The 21,542-nt window shown below is 38.1% G+C and overlaps 1 protein-coding gene across 1 annotated transcript in view; it reads left to right on the top strand.

Annotated features, from left to right (window-relative positions):
- CNTN5 (contactin 5) overlaps window positions 1-21,542 on the top strand; it is a 1,383,122-nt gene that overhangs the window by 1,356,340 nt on the left and 5,240 nt on the right. The window contains exons 22-24 of the mRNA XM_012454882.2: window positions 863-1,049; window positions 1,492-1,604; window positions 17,460-17,628. Of these exons, the coding sequence (XP_012310305.1) occupies window positions 863-1,049; window positions 1,492-1,604; window positions 17,460-17,628 (469 nt within the window). The remainder of the gene's footprint in view (window positions 1-862; window positions 1,050-1,491; window positions 1,605-17,459; window positions 17,629-21,542) is intronic.

Genomic DNA, 21,542 nt, shown 5'->3' on the forward strand with positions numbered 1-21,542 from the left:
CACATGGGTTTAAGGCTTCTCAGCTTGAAGGTAGAGTTTCACCCCATTCCTGTCTGCCTAGAATTTCTCTGCCTCCTGCCTCTATCAACAGTAAGGAAATAGAAGGGAAAATGCTACTCTTTCTTGTACTGACACGTAGTTAAGTACTAGTTTTAGTACCTGAACAGAGTACAGCTTTAGCTTAATTGTGGGATAGTCATTGAATCTCACAAAGGGATCCAGTTTGCTGAGGCCAGTTAACCATAAGCTCCTAACCAGGAAACATGGTGTCAATGCATAAAAAGGGTTTTGACAGAAAGCTGTTCCTTTCTGCCTCCCTCTCCCTCCCTTCCCCCAGATCCTGACAATGCTGTTTCTCTACATTCAAATCACTCCAAGGTATCTATTATTCTGCCACCTCTTCTCCATTAAACTGATACAGCTTGTGTGATTCACCTTTATGTGAACCCCAAGAGGAAATATTTACATGCCACATACTCAGATAATTCATTTGAAGTTTCATGGTTTTGAATGGTAAATGGTTCTGATGACCTATGAGAGAAAAGCATTCCAATTTCTTTGAATGATTCTTCCTTGATGTGAGGATGCATTTTCACCCTTTCAGGCCACCAGGCTACAAGGTAGCAGCTTTTGTTGTTTTGCTGAGTACTGCTGTAGTGCTGCAGTTTACACAGATGCAAAGCAGACCTTGATTAGGAATGTATTTTGGCCTTCTTAGTAAGACCTGGTAATTGTGTGATCCACGAGTGATTTCTTCCTATGGGTGGACTCCAGCAATGTCCAAAAAGGAGAAAAAGTTCAAGCACCCACAAGCACAGAGGAAGCTTTAAAATTCACCTTCCATGTGATAATTTGTTGACAGGTTGGTTACTGGAAAGACATGGAACAAGAAGATACAGCAGAAACAGTCAAAACTAGAGGGAACGAGTCCTTCGTCATCCTAACAGGATTAGAAGGAAATACGTTGTATCACTTCACAGTGAGGGCTTACAACGGAGCTGGATACGGGCCAGCTAGCAGTGAAGTGAGTGCAACCACCAAGAAATCCCGTAAGTGACCTGGGCTTTTTGTTTGTTTCAGACAAAAGGGAAACATCTTATAACATTTCTGAAAGCCATGTGAGGCGCATAATAAGCAGAGTCAAAGGGGAGTTTTGATTCATAGTCTTGCTTCAGTGCTTAGATCTGAATCCTAAAACTAGCTCAGAAAAGTTTGCATTCACAGTAGATAAAGGTTATCTTCCTGTGAAACAAGGCTAAGCGATTTTGACACAGCCGGGAGATAAAAGGATTCAAGTTCAAAAGCTCAGTAGAGTAGCTATTAAAATGACACTCCTGGAGTAAAACCCTCCTTATCTGACTCCAGCTGGAAGGAAGCCTAGATTGCCAGCCAACTACTAAGCAGGAGAAAAGACTGAGATACTCACAAGGAATTAAACGAATAAATGTATTATGAATCCTTGTCTGTTCACTTTCCCTTTTTATTTTGCAGCCCCTAGTCAAGCACCTAGCAACCTCAGGTGGGAGCAGCAAGGCTCTCAGGTTTCTCTGGGTTGGGAACCCGTCATACCATTAGCCAACGAATCTGACGTTGTGGGTTATAAGGTCAGTATTTCTTCACTCTTTTGCATAGATACTCATCTCCAAAATTGTTATTATGAGGATAGAACATTAGTAAGGCATAAAAGACTCATTAACAAGTCTATTTTTTTCCCAATGATTTTCAGTCTTTATCTTAGAAGGGTAGCATTCCTATACATAGAGAAGCCAAGGCAGTCAAAATTAGTTTCAACTACACTAGGCATAGAAAGGGAAGGAGTAGGAAAAGCAGTGACAATCTGAATGTAGTGTGAAGATGACTCTCTGAAGCATGATATTGGGACCAGAAGAACGTAGGCAGAGAATTCTGGCATATTCCCCCAGGAGACTAACTTTGTTGGCAGCTGACAAATATGGGACCATTTTATTTTAGTGGAAAGACATTCTATTAGCAAGGAAACAGAAAAAGAATAAAAATGCAAGGGCCAGGACACTAAATAGAAAAAAAAAAAAAATCCAGGGAGAGACACAGCAAGCTCCAAAACAGACACAACATTCACATACAGTCATTCTGCTATGTGACAGTAAGATCTAGAAATGTGATAACATGCACAGTTTGGTTTTGAAAAATAACTTTGTTATCTGATTTTAAAATATACGTGATCTATGTATTGAATTGGCTTAATTTCAGAATCTTGTTTTATAATGTCAGATTCTGTTTGCTGCATTAAACTTCACAGAGAATTAGTTGAATATTCACAATATTTTATATTATGTTAAGTGTCATACTTTAAAATGTTTCAGTGATAATATTTAGACTGAAAAGTATCATTATACATGGGTTTTCAACTATCAGAGATGGTAACACAGTATTCAATATATAAAATGCTGAAATTTGAGGAGCTAAAAGCTGAAGTTATAAATGAAATATTTTAAATTAATTTCCATTAATATTATATGACACAAACTAGCATTTATTACCTACTGTAATTAAGATAGATCACAGACACACACACACATACATACACACACACACACCCATCAGTAATGCTCGGAAATACTGAATTTGGTCTTTTGCAGGGAGAGCAGGTGGGTCATTTTCTATACCCTTCCCCATAAGACCATATCCTCACAACTTCTCCTCTTAGGCAAATATACTGTTTAATGTTTAAGGATAGCAGTTAGGCAAGAAATGTGATAGACTAGACCATTCAAGAACCCGTCTAATAGCATTAGAACTATGATGAACTATATCCCAAACTGGAGAGGCAAAGTAAAATGCAAGAGAAACTCAGATAAAAGTGTGTGGTCAACTCAAAGGCTCATATGGCATAGGTACCTTTCAAGTGAGAATACAGAGATACAATGTAACTAGAAAAATGCTTGATTGAGCTTGGCTGTAGGTATCCCAGGCTAGTGCCACTGCTCTCTGTTCACAGTTGACACCTCTATCCCAGTCATTGTTCTTACTTTTATATATGACTGTCTCCCCAAAGAGACTGAAGTCCTTGAAGGCAAGGCCTTTATCTTATTTTTTGTTCCTAATGTTTCTAAAATGGATGAATAATTAATGTTGGTCCCAACAGAAATGTCTTATGTAGTTATTTATATATGTATATTATCAAATATGTATTTTTTCCAGCATAACCTTGATATTTGTTGTTGTGTAGAGGAAAAAATATCACCAGCCACTGGGTTAGACAGACTTTAGTTCAAATCCTAGTTGTGTAATTTGAGGAAGTTGTTTAAACACCCTGGGTTTTATTTTCTTAACGTCACAAATGGCAAAAATAGCAATAATAATACAATAACAATAATTCTATCTGTTAATAAAGGATTTTCTAAAGAATAATTTGTATAAAGTGCTTGGCATATGAAATATGCTCATTAAAAAACAGATACCATTTCTTACTGTTATTGGAGGAGAATGCCTCATTAGGTAACAAATTTTTAAATTTTAACAAAGAGACTGATCTTTAAAAGTTGCCTGCCAGTTCCCTCTTAATAAAGATAGCAAGAGTCACGTTGGAATCCCTTGTTGCTGGGGGAAGAATCAGTAGCAGTCCATTTTAGTTGTATAAATTAATGACAAGTAGGCATACATTGCCAGATATTTTTTTTTCTTTTATTTTCTTGAAATGGTTGCACTTCCTTATAACCCTGAGAAGGAATAACTGATTCTTTTTTTGATTTAAGTTTATTTTTTGAGATGGAGTTTCGCTCTTGTCACCCAGGCTGGAGTGCAATGGCGCAATCTTGGCTCACCGCAACCTCAACCTTCCGGGTTCAAGCGATTCTCGTGCCTCAGCCTCCCAAGTAGCTGGGATTACAGGCATGCACCACCACGCCCAGCTTATTTTGTATTTTTAGTACAGATGGGGTTTCTCCATGTTGGTCAGACTGGTCTCAAACTCCCGACCTCAGGTGATCTGCCTGCCTTGGCCTCCCAAAGTGCTGGGATTACAGGCGTGAGCCGTCGCAGGCAGCCCCAAGAATTGATTCTTAAAAAAGGAGTCTGCTGATAACAAATGGAGTGAGACATCTTCTCCTTTGCAACTAAACCTTATAAAACTTCTCTGATGAGTGGCATAATCCCCACTGAGATAACTGCTCACAGGAAGGGCTCTCTGAGAGACAGGGGACTTCAGACTGCACAGGGCTTAACCCCGAGATTGGATTATCTTCAGAATCCAGGGTTTTCATAGGGCAGCGAAGAATGAAAGCTCCTTCTGACTCAGTCACAATGGGACAGGAATATATTTAGAAATAATACTGACAATATGAACTAAAGAGCTATAACCCAGAGAACACAAGCTTGGAGCCCCTCTTCTGAGTGTGACTTTGAGGAGAAGTACTGCAGCCTGGGCAAGGATCCCGACACAGCAGTTAAAGAACCGTGCCATCCGGAGGCGCACACAAACATAGAATGACCAGGTCTGGGCAGGATACGCAGATCCTGGGCAAGGATCCCGACACAGCAGTTAAAGAACTGTACCATCCGGAGGCGCACACAAACATAGATAGAATGACCAGGTCTGGGCAGGATACTCAGAAGGAGAAGCTTTATGTACTAGGAATCCTTTTGATTCCTTCTACTTCCCCAAAATTGCTGCCAACCAAGAGTAGCGCCACTATAATAGCAGGCCACCTCTTCATAAGCACAATAATGTGTGTCACTTACAAAAATTAATAAAATAGGGACATAGCACACTAATCATTTCTCTTTCCACAAGGCAATTTGAGACAGGCCTGACCTGTTAAGACTGAATTTGCCCCTAGGATTATTGTGACATTTGAGGAAGAAGACTTCTTGCTAATCAGGTAAAGGGAAAGTTTCTATAGTTAATTAACATATTAAAAAGGGAGGTCACTTAATGTTCACTCTTTGTCTTTGCAAACTACTTCACTTTTGCAAGCAGAAAGGATCACCTGAAATATATATCATGTGTAGGTTTGAGACTGAGACCTGTGGATTAATACCCGAGGTTTAAAATGCAGGGATTGTATATTCCACCTTTTACATTAAGTCCAGTTTAAGACTGAAGAATTCAGAAAAGTATTTATCTGGGAGATATCCAGGTTGTGAAAGTTATTGAAACATGATAAATGTGGAGGAAAAAGTGGATTTTTTTCCCATATACTCAGTGCATAAATAATGTAATAAGTGATTCTTTTGTATAGTTAAGATGCTATATAGAGGATAGACATTCTGAAAAAGTACACTACAAACTGGATCTCATAAAGACACAGACTGGTGGTTATCAGAGGCCAGTAAGTGGAAAGGAGAGAGAGGAACAAAGAGAGGTGATTCAATGGGTACAAATATACTGTAAGATAGAAGAAATAAGATCTGGTGTTTGATAAATCAGAAGGGTGACTATAGTTAATAATCTATTGTATACTTCAAAATAGCTAGATGAGAATAATTTGAGTGTTCCTACCATTAAAAAAAGATAAATATTTAAGGCATCCTGACTTATCTTTACACATGATACAAATGTATTAAATTATCATATATACCCTGAAAATGTGTACATCTATTATATATCCATAAAAAATTTAAAAAGTAAATAATATAATGTAAAAATACAGTGTTCTTTAATCTTTAGTAGTTGAACTCCTTTCAGGCAGACAAATGTGCATTAATACCTCTAGGAATTTTTTAATTATTTTGCCATTTTCCATGGAATTTAATAAGAACACTATAAAAATGTATATCAGTACATTATAAAATTGTAAAGCTTATATTAATAAAGTAATTGTAATCTTGGAACGTAAACTATAGAAATAGCATAAGATAAAACAGCAGAATTTGACATTTGAGCAACCCATTGTCTAAGAAAGCACTGTCTTTGTTCTTTTGTGCTGCTATAATAGAATATCTGGAACTGGGTTATTTATAAAAAATAGAAATTTATTTATCTCAGTTATGAAGGCTGGGATGTCCAAGATCAAGGCTCCAGCAAACTCTGTGTCTAATAAGGGTCTAATTTTGGTTTCCACAATGATGCCTTCAAAGCTGTATCCTCCAGAGGGGAGGAACGCTGTGTCCTCACTTGGCAGAAGGCAGGAAGGTAAAAGAGCCAACAGTCAGGAGAAGCCTGTTTTATAAGGGTAATTAATCCTATTCATAAGAAGAGAAGTCCTTGTGGTGTAATCACCTGTTAAAGGCCCCACCTCTTAATACCATCACATAGGCAACCCCTGAATTTTGCAGGGGACATATTAAAACCATAGCAGCATAGATCTTACTTCCTTACTTGATTTCAGAATTGAGGTGTCAGCAACATATATAACTACCAAATATAACCAGAGAAAGATGATGATAACAGAAATTTTGTTGACAGATCTTAGGAGAAAAAAAAAAAAAAGGTCTCCGGACCACAAAATCTCATCAGGGCCTTCCAAAGTGACCAAGAATATCGTGAAAGGTGGATGGAATAGAAACATATAATTGCATAATATGTAACACATTAAAATTCAATTCATTCAGGTAAACATTAAGGATTACCTAGTGGTGAAATTTCTCACTGGTTCATTTTTGAGATTGTCCAAGAGATCCTGGACTTCTTGGAAATTTAAGAAATCCAGATTTAACGGCAATAATTTCAAGATGTCACAGCTTCCATTAACAAGAAATAGAAGCATAGAGAACTAGAAAGAGGTTGGAAAGGACTGTCTGCTGTAAACACCCCTTACTGTACCAAATAATAATATACATTATTTCCACTCAAAATAACTTTCCATTTAAGAAGCTGAATCCAACTTGGTAATTTATTTATCATATTTATGACTTTTCTTTGGGTCAATAAATATGTGCCACTTTACTTATTTTGCTGTTTTTACATTCCCCAATTCAGAAGCAACTGCCTATTTAATTAATACATTATTTATAAATGATTGGGAAGGAAACAAAACTTCCAGTAAAAGTGTTCCTACTTTGACTTATTTTTTTCAAATAAATGTTTTTAAACAAAGAAAATTTTATTTCTACAACTCCTATAATTTGGGGTCTCTATCTAGAATCCTTCGTAATTCTTGCACATGTTATAAGACTCACCATTACTGGTGTTACTAAAGAAATGCCAAAACAGATCCAAGATGGCCGCTTAGAGGAACTCGGGAATGCAGCTCCGAGAGAAAGCACAGAGGGTGAGTGGACGCCGTATTTCCAGACTGATTTTTACTGCCCACAGACCAGGAGATTCACACGCAGAGAAGCCACACGGGTCGCCAGCGCCGCTGGCGCCGCTGGCTTGAACAGCGCAGCCACTGGGCCGGCACCCTGAGGCAACGGCTCACTGTATAAAGTGAGAGAGTCTGAGTCCCCTATAAGCCAGCAAGGGGAGCTGAAACGGGGAGCCAGGCCAGCGCCACGAATCTCAGAGCCGCGGCTTTAGCCAACGCAGCGGCTCCGGAGGCAGATCAGATGAGATGGTGTCCCCTCTTACCCAGCAAGAAGACCTGAAACACAACTGAAACCGGGACGGTCCAGCTCTGTGGAGGAGGGGCGTTCTCCATAGGCACCCTGCTGTTCTGTACCAAGGCAATCCGCCACTACAGAGACTCCGTCACTACAGGGGCGGGCCAACATAGCGGAAGCAGTTCTAACTACACCCAGAAGTTCACACGGAAGCTGGGTGGAGCCCACAGCAGCTTAGCGAAGCCTCTGCAACCTGAGTGTGACTAGGCTGCCACCTTGTGGGCAGGGAAAACAGCAACCGCACAGGGGAACATCATAAAACAGTAACTCCCTGGGACAGAACACCTCGGGGGAAGAGCAGGGGGTTTATGAGTTCTGCCACAGCGGACTTAAAATTACCAAAACCAGAAAGACAACAACTACAAAGTCAGCAGGTGGAAAAATCCACAAAGATGGGAAGAAACCAGCGCAAAAAGGATGAAAACACCCAAAACCAGAACACTTCTCCTCCTACAAGGGATCACAACTCCCCACCAGCAAGGGAACAAGACTGGACGGAGAATGAGTGTGATGAAATGACAGAATCAGCTTTCAGAAAGTGGATAATAAGAAACTTCCGTGAGCTAAAAGAACATGTTCTAACCCAATGCAAAGAAACTAAGAACCTTGAAAAAAGACTTGACGAAATGCTAACAAGAATGGACAACTTAGAGAGGAATATGAGCGAATTGATGGAGCTGAAAAACACAACACGAGAACTTCGTGAAGCATGCACAAGTTTCAACAGCCGAATTGACCAAGCAGAAGAAAGGATATCAGAGGTCGAAGATCAACTCAATGAAATAAAACGAGAAGGCAAGATTAGAGAAAACAGGGTAAAAAGGAATGAACAAAGTCAACAAGAAATATGGGACTATGTGAAAAGACCTAATCTACGTTTGATAGGTGTACCTGAATGTGACGAAGAGAATGCATCCAAGCTGGAAAATACTCTTCAGGATATTATCCAGGAAAACTTCCCCAACCTAACAAGGCAGGCCGAGATTCAAGTCCAGGAAATACAGAGAACACCACAAAGATACTCCTCTAGAAGAGCAACCCCAAGACACATAATCATCAGATTCACCAGGGTTGAAATGAAGGAGAAAATACTAAGGGCAGCCAGAGAGAAAGGTCGGGTTACCCACAAAGGGAAGCCCATCAGACTCACTGCAGATCTCTCAGCAGAAACCCTACAGGCCAGAAGAGAGTGGGGACCGATATTCAACATCCTTAAGGAAAAGAACTTTCAACCCAGAATTTCGTATCCAGCCAAACTAAGCTTCATAAGTGAAGGAAAAATAAAATCCTTTGTGAACAAGCAAGAACTCAGAGAGTTCATCACCAACAGACCAGCTCTACAAGAGCTCCTGAAGGAGGCACTACACATAGAAAAGAACAACCAGTACCAGCCACTCCAAAAACACACGAAAAGGTAAAGAGCATCAACACAATGAAGAATCTGCATCAAACAAAGGGCAAAACAGCCACCTAGCACCAAAATGACAGGATTGAATTCACACATAACAATATTAACCCTAAATGTAAACGGACTAAATGCCCCAATCAAAAGACACAGACTGGCAAACTGGATAAAAAGCCAAAACCCATCAGTGTGCTGTATCCAGGAAACCCATCTCGCATGCAAGGATACACAAAGGCTCAAAATAAAGGGATGGAGGAAGATTTACCAAGCAAATGGAGAGCAAAAAAAAGCAGGAGTTGCAATTCTCATCTCTGATAAAATAGACTTTAAAGCAACAAAGATCAAAAGAGACAAAGAAGGACATTACATAATGGTAAAAGGATCAATGCAGCAAGAAGAGCTAACGATCCTAAATATATATGCACCTAATACAGGAGCACCCAGATACATAAGGCAAGTTCTTAAAGACTTACAAAGAGACTTACACTCCCACACAATAATAGTGGGAGACTTCAACACACCACTGTCAATATTAGACAGATCAACGAGACAGAAAATTAACAAGGATATCCAGGACTTGAACTCAGACCTGGAACAAGCAAACCTAATAGACATTTACAGAACTCTCCACCCCAAATCCACAGAATATACATTCTTCTCAGCACCACATCACACCTACTCTAAAATTGACCACATAATTGGAAGTAAATCACTCCTCAGCAAATGCAAAAGAACGGAAACCATAACAAACAGTCTCTCAGACCACAGTGCAATCAAGTTAGAACTCAGAATTCAGAAACCAACCCAGAACCACACAGCCTCATGGAAAATGAACAACTTTCTCCTGAATGTTGACTGGATAAACAATGAAATGAAGGCAGAAATAAAGACGTTCTTCGAAACCAACGAGAATGAAGACACCACATACCAGAATCTCTGGGACACATTTAAAGCAGTCTCTAGAGGAAAATATATAGCAATAAGTGCCCACATGAGAAGAAAGGAGAGATCTAAAATTGACACCCTATCGTCAAAATTGAAAGAGCTAGAGGAGCAAGATCAAAAAAACTCAAAACCTAGCAGAAGACAAGAAATAACTAAGATCAAAGCAGAATTGAAGGAGATAGAGACACGAAAAACCCTTCAAAAAATCAATAAATCCAGGAGCTGGTTTTTTGAAAAGATCAACAAAATAGACAGACCACTAGCCAGACTAATAAAAAAGAAAAGAGAGAATAACCAAATAGATGCAATAAAAAATGACAAAGGGGATATCACCACAGATTCCACAGAAATTCAAACCATCATCAGAGATTATTACAAACAACTCTATGCACATAAATTAGAAAACCTGGAGGAAATGGATAAATTCCTGGACAGCTGCCTCCTGCCAAGCCTAAACCAGGAAGAAGTCGAAACCCTGAATAGACCAATAACAAGGTCTGAAGTCGAGGCAGCAATTAAGAGCCTACCACCCAAAAAAAGCCCAGGCCCAGATGGGTTCACAGCCGAATTCTACCAGACATACAAAGAGGAACTGATACCATTCCTACTGAAACTATTCCAAATAATCCAAAAAGAGGGAATCCTTCCCAAATCATTTTATGAGACCAACATCATCCTAATACCAAAACCTGGCAGAGACTCAACAAGAAAAGAAAACTACAGGCCAATATCCATGATGAACATAGATGCAAAAATCTTCAATAAAATAATGGCAAGCCGATTACAACAGCACATCAAAAAGCTTATCCACCATGATCAAGTAGGATTCATCCCGGGGATGCAAGGCTGGTTCAATATACGCAAGTCTATAAATGTAATTCACCACATAAACAGAACCAAAGACAAAAACCACATGATTATCTCAATTGATGCAGAGAAGGCCTTCGACAAAATTCAACAGCCCTTTATGCTAAAAACCCTCAATAAACTAGGTATCGATGGAACGTATCTCAAAATAATAAAAGCTATTTACGACAAACCGACAGCCAATATCATACTGAACGGGCAAAAACTGGAAGCATTCCCTTTGAAATCTGGCACTAGACAAGGATGCCCTCTCTCACCACTCCTATTCAATATAGTACTGGAAGTTCTAGCCAGAGCAATCAGGCAAGAAAAAGAAATAAAGGGTATTCAATTAGGAAAGGAGGAAGTCAAATTGTCTCTATTTGCAGACGACATGATTGTATATCTAGAAGACCCCCTCATCTCAGCCCAAAAGCTCCTGAAACTGATAAGCAACTTCAGCAAAGTCTCAGGATACAAAATCAATGTGCAAAAATCACAAGCGTTCCTATACACCAATAACAGACTTAAAGAGAGCCAAATCAAGAACGAACTGCCATTCACAATCGCTACAAAGAGAATAAAATACCTAGGAATACAACTAACAAGGAATGTAAAGGACCTCTTCAAGGAGAACTACAAATCACTGCTCAACGAAATAAGAGAGGACACAAACAGATGGAGAAACATTCCATGTTCATGGTTAGGAAGAATTAATATCGTGAAAATGGCCATACTGCCCAAAGTAATATACAGATTCAATGCTATCCCCATCAAGCTACCAATGACCTTCTTCACAGAACTGGAGAAAAGCACCTTAAACTTCATATGGAACCAAAAGAGAGCCCGCATAGCCAAGTCAATTCTAAGCAAAAAGAACAAAGCAGGAGGCATCACACTACCAGACATCAAACTCTACTACAAGGCTACAGTAATCAAAACAGCATGGTACTGGTACCAAAACAGAGATATAGACCAATGGAACAGAACAGAGGCATCGGAGGCAACACAACATATCTACAACCACCTGATCTTTGACAAACCTGATAAAAACAAGCAATGGGGAAAGGATTCCCTGTTCAATAAGTGGTGTTGGGAAAACTGGCTAGCCATATGCAGAAAGCAGAAAATGGACCCCTTCCTGACACCTTACACTAAAATTGACTCCAGATGGATTAAAGACTTAAACATAAGACCTAACACCATAAAAACACTAGAAGGAAACCTAGGCAAAACCATTCAGGACATAGGCGTAGGCAAGGACTTCATGACCAAAACACCAAAAGCATTGGCAACAAAAGCCAAAATAGACAAATGGGACCTAATCAAACTCCACAGCTTCTGCACAGCAAAAGAAACAGTCAATAGAGTGAATCGGCAACCAACAGAATGGGAAAAAATTTTTGCAGCCTACCCATCTGACAAAGGGCTGATATCCAGAATTTACAACGAGCTAAAAAAGATTTACAAGAAAAAAACAAACAAGCCCATTCAAAAGTGGGCGAAGGACATGAACAGATACTTTACAAAAGAAGACATACATGAGGCCAACAAGCATATGAAAAAATGCTCATCATCACTGGCCATTAGAGAAATGCAAATCAAAACTACATTGAGATACCATCTCACACCAGTTAGAATGGCAATCATTAAAAAATCTGGAGACAACAGATGCTGGAGAGGATGTGGAGAAATAGGAACACTTTTACACTGTTGGTGGGAGTGTAAATTAGTTCAACCATTGTGGAAAACAGTGTGGCGATTCCTCAAGGACCTAGAAATAGAAATTCCATTTGACCCAGCAATCCCATTACTGGGCATATATCCAAAGGATTATAAATCGTTCTACTATAAGGACACATGCACACGAATGTTCATTGCAGCACAGTTTACAATAGCAAAGACCTGGAACCAACCCAAATGCCCATCGATGATAGACTGGACAGGAAAAATGTGGCACATATACACCATGGAATATTATGCAGCCATTAAAAACGAGGAGTTCGCGTCCTTTGTAGGGACATGGATGAACCTGGAAACCATCATTCTCAGCAAACTGACACAAGAACACAAAATCAAACACCACATGTTCTCACTCATAGGCGGGTGTTGAACAAGGAGAACACATGGACACAGGGAGGGGAGCACTATACATGGGGGTCTGTTGTGGGGGAGTGGGGGGGACAGCGGGGGGGTGGGGAATTGGGGAGGGATAGCATGGGGAGAAATGCCAGATATGGGTGAAGGGGAGGAAGGCAGCAAATCACACTGCCACGTATGCACCTAAGCAACAACCTTGCATGTTTTTCACATGTACCCCAAAACCTAAAATGCAATAAAAAAAAAAAAAAAAAAAAAAAAAAAAAGAAATGCCAAAACAAAACATGTGGGCTAAAGTATATTCAGCCATAATTTTTAATGATCTTGAAAATGGAAATTTTTTTTCTTTACACCATGAAAGTACTTTACCTAGATTATAAAGTAAAACAACCACTTTACCTCCACCTTATTTTCTGCACACAGACTTACGCTTGAGTGAAAGGAAGCATAAAAGTAAACGCTCAGGGGCTTTCACTTCAGCAAGTGTCCCCTTCCCCACCAACAGAAACTGTTATCCCTTCGAAAAATACACAAGCAGTCAGAAGGAATTCAGGACAGGGGCCTCAGGCTATAATCCAAGTGAAAACTGTTAGTTTTTCAAGTCTACTTCTAGAAAATAGCCTTTCCTAGATATACATCCCCTTCACCATATATCTCCCCTCACCCACCTCTACTTTCTACCTGTCTACAGAACTGGGGCAAACAGAAGGAAATCAGGCCCAAAGTTGACTATTTATTATACAATCCATCAATACTGTGTTAGTCCATTTTCACACTGCTAATGAAGTCATACGCAAGACTAAGCAATTTACAAAAGAAAGACTTTTAATGGACTCACAGTTCCACATGGCTGAGGAGGCCTCACAATCATGGCAGAAGGTGAAAGGAATGTCTCACATGGCAGTAGACAAGAGAAGAGAACTTGTGCGGGGAAACCTCCCTTTATAAAACCATCAGACCTCATGAGACTTCCTCACTATCATGAGGATACCACAGGAAAGACCTGCCCCTGTGATTCAATTACCTCCCACCAGGTCCCTCTCACAACATGTGGGAATTGTGGGAGGCACAATTTAAATAAGATTTGGGCGGGAATATGCCAACCCATATCAAACACAGAGGTTTTCATTTGTTTAAGCAACTTAGGTATCAGTTGAGCTTCTAGATTCCTGAGATATATGTACACTTGGGTTGATAGTGTTTTACATACCCACTAGAACTTTGAAGCCCAGCCCTGTATTTCTCCAGCTTCTTGGGAACTGTATAGTCTATAGCCACTCTAGAATCTGATTTCTTGTATTTTACAGCTTATCCTTCATCTTATATTCACTCCAAATATGAAACAGCCTTTTCTGTGTTTCCACAAATTACAAAGACTCATATATTATGACTTAAGTTGGATGATAGGTACATGAAGGTCATTATAGTATCCTCTTTACATTCATTTATGCCTGAAATTTTCCAGAATTTTAAATAATTGAAACAGAAATGGTTCATATCATATCCAGTATATATACGAAGTAGACTTTTTGGAAATGTCGAGAAGATAGAGTTAAAAAGAAATAACATAGAAGCAAACATCTGAAAAGTGGCCAAAAGGAAGCCTTGTCAAAAATGTGTTCAGCCACCCTTCAGGCAGTGACTTCTCACTGATACCGTGTCTCCCAGTTTCGATTCCTCTAACTTCCACTGTCTTACGGGCTCCTTCCTACCCATCCCATTGTTGCCGGGGCTTTTGATTCCTCACCCTGTATTATAAAAAGCGGTCGTTCCCATCACCTCTTCCCAAGATGCTCAGCAGAGGAGTAGGCCTTTAATATAAGCCATCCTTCTCAGGAGTACTTTGGGTATTAACCAGCACAAATCTATTCTGTTATGTTTTTAGCACACTCACCTCAATATTCTACTACCACCAAACATATAGAAGAGCCATTTCCAGATCATGCCTTTGAGAATAGTAATACTACATTAACTTTCTATTTAGGATCATCTCTTTGGATAACCCACTGCTCTCAGTTTTTTTATACCAAAATTTGAGAATAGTCTTGACCATACATTAGACAATTTCCTTTATGTATAAACATACCTGTCATTGCAACTGTCAATCTATAAATGTCCATATTCTATTAAGAACTCTTTGCACTCCTTACTGTCAATAACTATTTTTTACATGTCTTGATAACTCCTTAACCTTCTCATATTTCGCATTCTCATTCATCTTTTCTAAATCAGGATTTTAAAACAAGCCAAGGTTCTGTAAAGCACTGAAGGTTAACTATTAATTTAATGTATCTTTTCACTTAATAGATCTACATATATGTACAGCACTACATCTCCCTGAATATTTGGTAAAAGGCCACACTTAATCTCAAACTCCTTTTAATGCCACTAACTGATTTTTTCCCTGCCTTTACCTTTTAATCCTAAATCTCAACTGATCCACAAATTTTTCTTCGATTGCAGATTTTACAGCAACATTAGATATGCATTACTGGCTGTATTTTTCTTTGTCATAAGAATTGTAATTTATTGAACCATAATAACAGTGTCCTCTAAAATAGTCACTCCCCTGCCAATCCTCACCAATTTACATACTTTCTCATTCCCATAAATTTGCTTTCTAATTACCTCACATGGATGATCAGAATTCTAATTCATCACAACGCTCCAGCTGAAATCAAAAGCATAAATATAGAAACATTTGTCACATTTTAAGGCAAAAGAAGCTGCTTTAGGCACCCTCCAGGAAGTGTTCTTGATTTGTGCATTACTATAGCATCAAATATATTTCCCATTGCAGTACATATCACACTTCATTGCATGGGTTGTCTGTCTTCAATATTAGGCTATAAATGCGAGGAAGACCAGAACCATGTGGTCTTGTTCTCTGATGAATCTCCAGTATGTAGCACTATGCCTGGTCTACATGAGATGTCCAATAAATGTCTGGTAATGCTGTTATCACCTTGCATTTACCTTGAGGTATAGCATCCTTCATAATAAGGATTTCAGTAGATACAATTATTGCATGCCATACTTAAATGGAGAAGTCACTTCCCTCCCAAGAACCTGAAGTACGTTTAACATTAAATTTAAAAAAGGAAGTGAAATTGAGGGAGCATTTATTACTAGAATTCAGAGAGATCAAATACACACAGGGTTCAATATGTGGAAATATTGCTTCTCAAAAGTATTTTTGGTTTTTTTTGTATGTAAGTTAATTCAAGCTCAAAACACATTTTCCATAAGAAAATGTATGTCAATTTTTACCTAATTTCCCGTCAATTTGTATTTTATGATTTACTTGAAATACCAACCCTTTAACAGTGAAGAAACAACGATGGCAACAGAAGGAGGAGCTTTCTCTTACTGAGCTTATCATGCCCTGGGTCCTGTGCTGGCATTCTACATGCACTTTCTCATTTTATTCCCCTAAAACTCCAAACATCATTATCTCTACCATACAGTAGAATAAATTGAAGTTTACTAAAGTTAGTAACTTGCCCAAATTTTCCCAGCCAAGAAGGTATGGATTTTGCTTTCTTTTGCTTTGTTTTATAGGAAATCGTTTTGTATCCAGATCTGTACGAATAAAAGCCATTTTTATTTCATTATATACTTATAATACCAATAATTATGAAAAAGACAAAAAACAATCTGAATAAAAATACATATAAACACATCTTAACTTGTGCTACTTGATTATGCCAGAAAAATTTTACTTGACTATTTTTGGAGGCAAATGAGTAATAGTACAATATAGTAAAATAGCTCTGAAGTGATTAACATATATAAATCTTCTAATGAGATTTCTACCCTAACTAGCCACATGGTCTTGTAAAAGTCACCTAACTTTTATGGCCTTCATTTTCTAGTATGTAAACAGAGGATTATCCTGTGTCCTGATGTGCAGTTTCAAAATTCTGTTTTTCGTGCATGCACGTTTCATTATAATACCACGACAGATGTCTAAAAAGCTTTAGCTTTGCTACACAATGTATCCAATGCCGGTTTTAACGCAAAGCAAACCATCACAAAACTAAAACTTTTTAAAAATAAAATTTTCACTTTCAGCTGTTTCCTGATTCAGGATGTATTATTGACATGTTTAACAAATTTTCTCTTTACGCCTTTCAAACTATTTGAAGATGAGAGCTTTCCAAACTCCCTTAGGATATTGTTCATTTCAACAACCAAGCATAACAGAGTCTCCATGATCTGCCTCCTCACTACCTACTTCTCTAGCCTCATTCCTCACTATTCCCATGTGTCCCCTCGCCATTCTTTACCCTCATGCCATTGTTTCTTACTGCTTAGAAGTATTTATTAATTTTCTCTTACCTCTTTCTGGAATTCCCTTCCTTTTCTCCATCTGGTCAACTCGATCATATTTCTATATAGCTCAGACATCACTTCCTCTGGAAGTTCACTAAAGCCCTAGACAAAATTAAATGCTCTCTTCTGTACCTTCGTGGCCCTTTTGCATTGTTCTACCGCAGTATACTATGCTTGCATTACATTTGCTTACGTATCTGCCTGAAGTGTAAGCTTTTTGTGCTTATCTCAAAATGTGACACACAGTAGTCAATATGCATTTGTAATCTTTCATATCAAATGTTTAAGCTTCTGTTATTACTCATAGGTTTTTTATAGGCAAGAGGGTCACAGCAACAGCCAAGTTATTGAAACACAGAAACTGCAGGCAATAGTGCCACTCCCTGACGCAGGAGTCTACATAATTGAAGTTCGAGCATACAGTGAAGGAGGAGATGGAACAGCTAGTTCTCAAATCAGGGTACCATCATATTCAGGTAAGTTTTAACATAGTAGGCTTAATTGCTGACAACCAACAATTTCAAGATGGTATGAAAGTCATCAAAATTGATAAATATGATAGATTACATGGTTCAGAGATTTTGAGGGGTTGCTCTTCTCTGATCTTTATATTATCTACTGATTAATATGAACCACAGTAGTCTGCTCACAATTGCAGAATTTCTATAAATCTGTAAAGGTGTTAACATTTTCATTGAAATGTACTGATTTGGGAAATGTGCTTGCCTATCCTGGTGTCAAGTAGTACCATGCTGGCTGTTCGGTTTTTGGAGTATAACTTTTAAACTGATATTACACTAGACACTGATATTACATGACGTATCTACATTTCTGTTGCCTTGATTGCCTTTATTGTTAGAAAATAAGGAGTTTAAAGGGAAGCTTTTAAAATTAAAATTTTGACATGTTTATTAATTTCTAAAGAAATTATAAATTTTGTTGAACATTATTATTAGCAATATTAATCACTGCTAGTTTTCACTGACCCTTATATGTCAGCCATGATCAAAAGTGCTTTATGTACATCATCTAATTTTAGTAACAATCGTATGAGATAGGTGACATTTTTACTGTTTTGCAGAAAACATTTAAGTAACTTCCCTAAGACCACGCTATTACTAAGTGTCAGAACCAGGATCAAAATCTGGATATGATTGTATGCAAAACCACATATCTTCGCCACCACCATCATTATTACATAAGCAAGGGAAAAGTGATTAAAGGAAGTGAGATTTTAGAAATTTAGAAGACAGTAATCATTTTGTAGAGGTAGCCAAAAAAGGAAGCAAAATAATCAGATATGTAAATTTCTAATTTTAAAGGTATCAGACAATTTTATGAGATTATAAAACATTTTTTGTATACAATTAATGGGTATTTAGGAACATTATTTGTTGAACAATCATTCCCAAGCAGAATTATCAACCTACAGGGAAATGTCCCATCAGGCTCTGTATGTGGCCCTATGTTATTTAACATATTTATCAACTTGAAATCAGATCAGAGGCATTACTTGTGATTCTTTTTTTTCTTATGCCACAAAGTGAAATGAGAGATAAATATACTGTAGAAAAGAATTAGACAGACTGGATCTTTGAGGAAAAGCTACTGACATAATACCTGATAATTTTTTTTAACTTTTTAATTCAGGGGTATATGTACAGGTTTGTTACATCAGTAAACTTGTGTCATGGGGTTTTGTTGTTCAGATTATTTTATCACCCCAGTATTAAGCCTAGTACTCATTAGCATTTTTTTCTGATCCTCTCCCTCCTTCCAACCTCCACTCACTGACAGGCCCCAGCATGTGCTGGTCCCCTCTATATAACCATGTGTTCTCATCATTTAGCTCCCACTTATAATACTTGATAAGTTCTCACAGAAAAATACAAGATGATATAAGGAACATTATTGATAATGGATAACATTTGGATACCTGTAAATTAGATAATATTACATCAACATTAATTTCATGTTTTTAAAAACTGTACTGTGATTATATTTTTTAAAAGCCTTATTTTTAGGAACTATAAAATATTTAGAGGAAAATGTGCATCATGTCTGTAATTTCAATTCAAATGTTTAAGAAAAAAATATATATATTGAATTAATAAAGTGAGAACGATAAACTGTCACATTTAAGGAATCTGGGTGAATTACTTAGTCTCACAACTTTCGGCACATCTAAAATATTTTTAAATGAATAGTTAAAAATACAAAGAGTTATAAATCCTTCTATTATAAAGATAAATGCACACATATGTTCATTGCAGCACTCTTTACGATAGCAAAGACCTGGAAGCAACCCAAATGCCTATCGATGATAGACTGGACAAGGAAAATGTGGCACATATACACCATGGAATACTACGCAGCCATAAAAAATGATGAGTTCGTGTCCTGTGTAGGGACACGGATGAAACTGGAAACCATCATTCTCAATAAACTGATACAAGAACAGAAAATCAAACACCACATGTTCTCACTCATAGGCGGGTGTTGAACAATGAGAACACATGGACACAGGGAGGGAAGCATCACACACTGGGGTCTGTTGGTGGAGGTAGGGGAGGTACAGTGGTGGGTAGGGAGGTTGGGGAGGGGTAACAGGGGAGAAGTGCCAGATATAGGTGACAGGGGGATGGAGGCAGCAAACCACATTGCCATGTATGTACCTATGCAACAATCCTGCATGATCTGCACATGTACCCCAGAACCTAAAGTACAATTAAAAAAAAAAAAAGATCACTTAAAAAAAAATACAAAACATAAGATGGGAGAAATGTGACTTTTTCAGAAATCCTGGTGAAAAGATCTAAAAATTTAAATTTAATTGTGGTCACATGAAAATTTAATACACTTTATGATTCATTTATAAACGTGTAGTTGCAACAACGAGAACAATCACAATGTCTCTGCATTAATTATTTCACAACTGAATTGTTCAGATGAGTGTGCCAAATTTCTAAGAGCATCTGAAAAGACTATTTTCTGAAAAGGAAAAAATATGCCAACCTTCCTCATGCTTCAGCACGTCAAATTCCCAGACAGCAATACAATGAGCATTTACTGAGAGCTCATCATGTTCCTGGCATTAAACTAGGTGTTTTCTATATATTATTTTAACTTTCTAGCAATCTTTTGAGTTAGGTATTTATTCTTCTCTGACTCTCTAAGGTTACTTTCAACTCTAATACAATCAGATTCTGTAGTATTATCTGAATAAGATCAGCTTCAACCTTAGAAGTACTTATGATATCCTCAATTCTCCCATTTATTTTTTAATTCAATTGTAACATCTATTCCAAGAAAAAAAAATGTCAACTTTTATATTTTAGTTAATAACAATTTGGCCCCGACTACCCACTTCCTGAGTTTCAATATGGGAAATTCTTATACTTGTCTACCTTAGACTCTGAACCTGAGTCATGATTAGTTTCATTTTTGTTATATTCCAAAAACCAAATGCCTAAGAAATTGAATGACTTGCCCAAGTGAAACAGCTAGTTAGTTTTTTTTTTTTTTTTTTTTTTTTTGAGGCGGAGTTTCGCTCGTTACCCAGGCTGGAGTGCAATGGCGCGATCTCGGCTCACCGCAACCTCCGCCTCCTGGGTTCAGGCAATTCTCCTGCCTCAGCCTCCTGAGTAGCTGGGATTACAGGCACGCGCCACCATGCCCAGCTAATTTTTTGTATTAGTAGAGACGGGGTTTCACCATGTTGACCAGGACGGTCTCGATCTCTTGACCTCGTGATCCACCCGTCTCGGCCTCCCAAAGTGCTGGGATTACAGGCTTGAGCCACCGCGCCCGGCCGCTAGTTAGTTTTTTAGCTGGGGCAAGAACTTAGTCTAATATTGTTGTTTCTTTTGTTTTGTGGGGTTTTATTTTTTTGTTTTGCTATGTCAAAGCTTTGTAGAATCTATTTGAAATTTGAGATACAGACCCTACTTAGCATTCTGAAAGTGAAATGTTTTTATAAAAGTGTCATGTAAGTTGATTTAACAAACATGCAGCCACTCTAAATAGCTAGAAAGGATGTTTTCACATTTTTTATTTATTAAGCATGCACATACCACTCCAGTGAGTCTTATCAACTCGCCTTTCTTATAGCTCACGAGTAGCTATGTGCTTCACAATAACCTCATTTGTACATTTGAAATACATGCAACATTCTCCAATATGCTGATTAATAAGATCTAGTAGTGTATTAGCAGTAAAAATTTTCAAAGGAAAGATTTACTGCTTTTTGCATTTGTGTGTGTGTGTGTGTGTGTGTGTGTGTGTGTGTTCACCAAATTATTCTCTCTTAAGCATCTGGAAAATAAATTCTGACTCTATCTTTCCAACTAAAATTGGCCCCAAAATCACATTGCACTCAGACTAGCCAGAG

This window comes from Aotus nancymaae, unplaced genomic scaffold (assembly GCF_030222135.1).
Source record: "Aotus nancymaae isolate 86718 unplaced genomic scaffold, 86718_ANA_hifiasm-v0.15.2.pri h1tg000012l, whole genome shotgun sequence".
Classification (NCBI taxonomy): Eukaryota; Metazoa; Chordata; class Mammalia; order Primates; family Aotidae; genus Aotus; species Aotus nancymaae.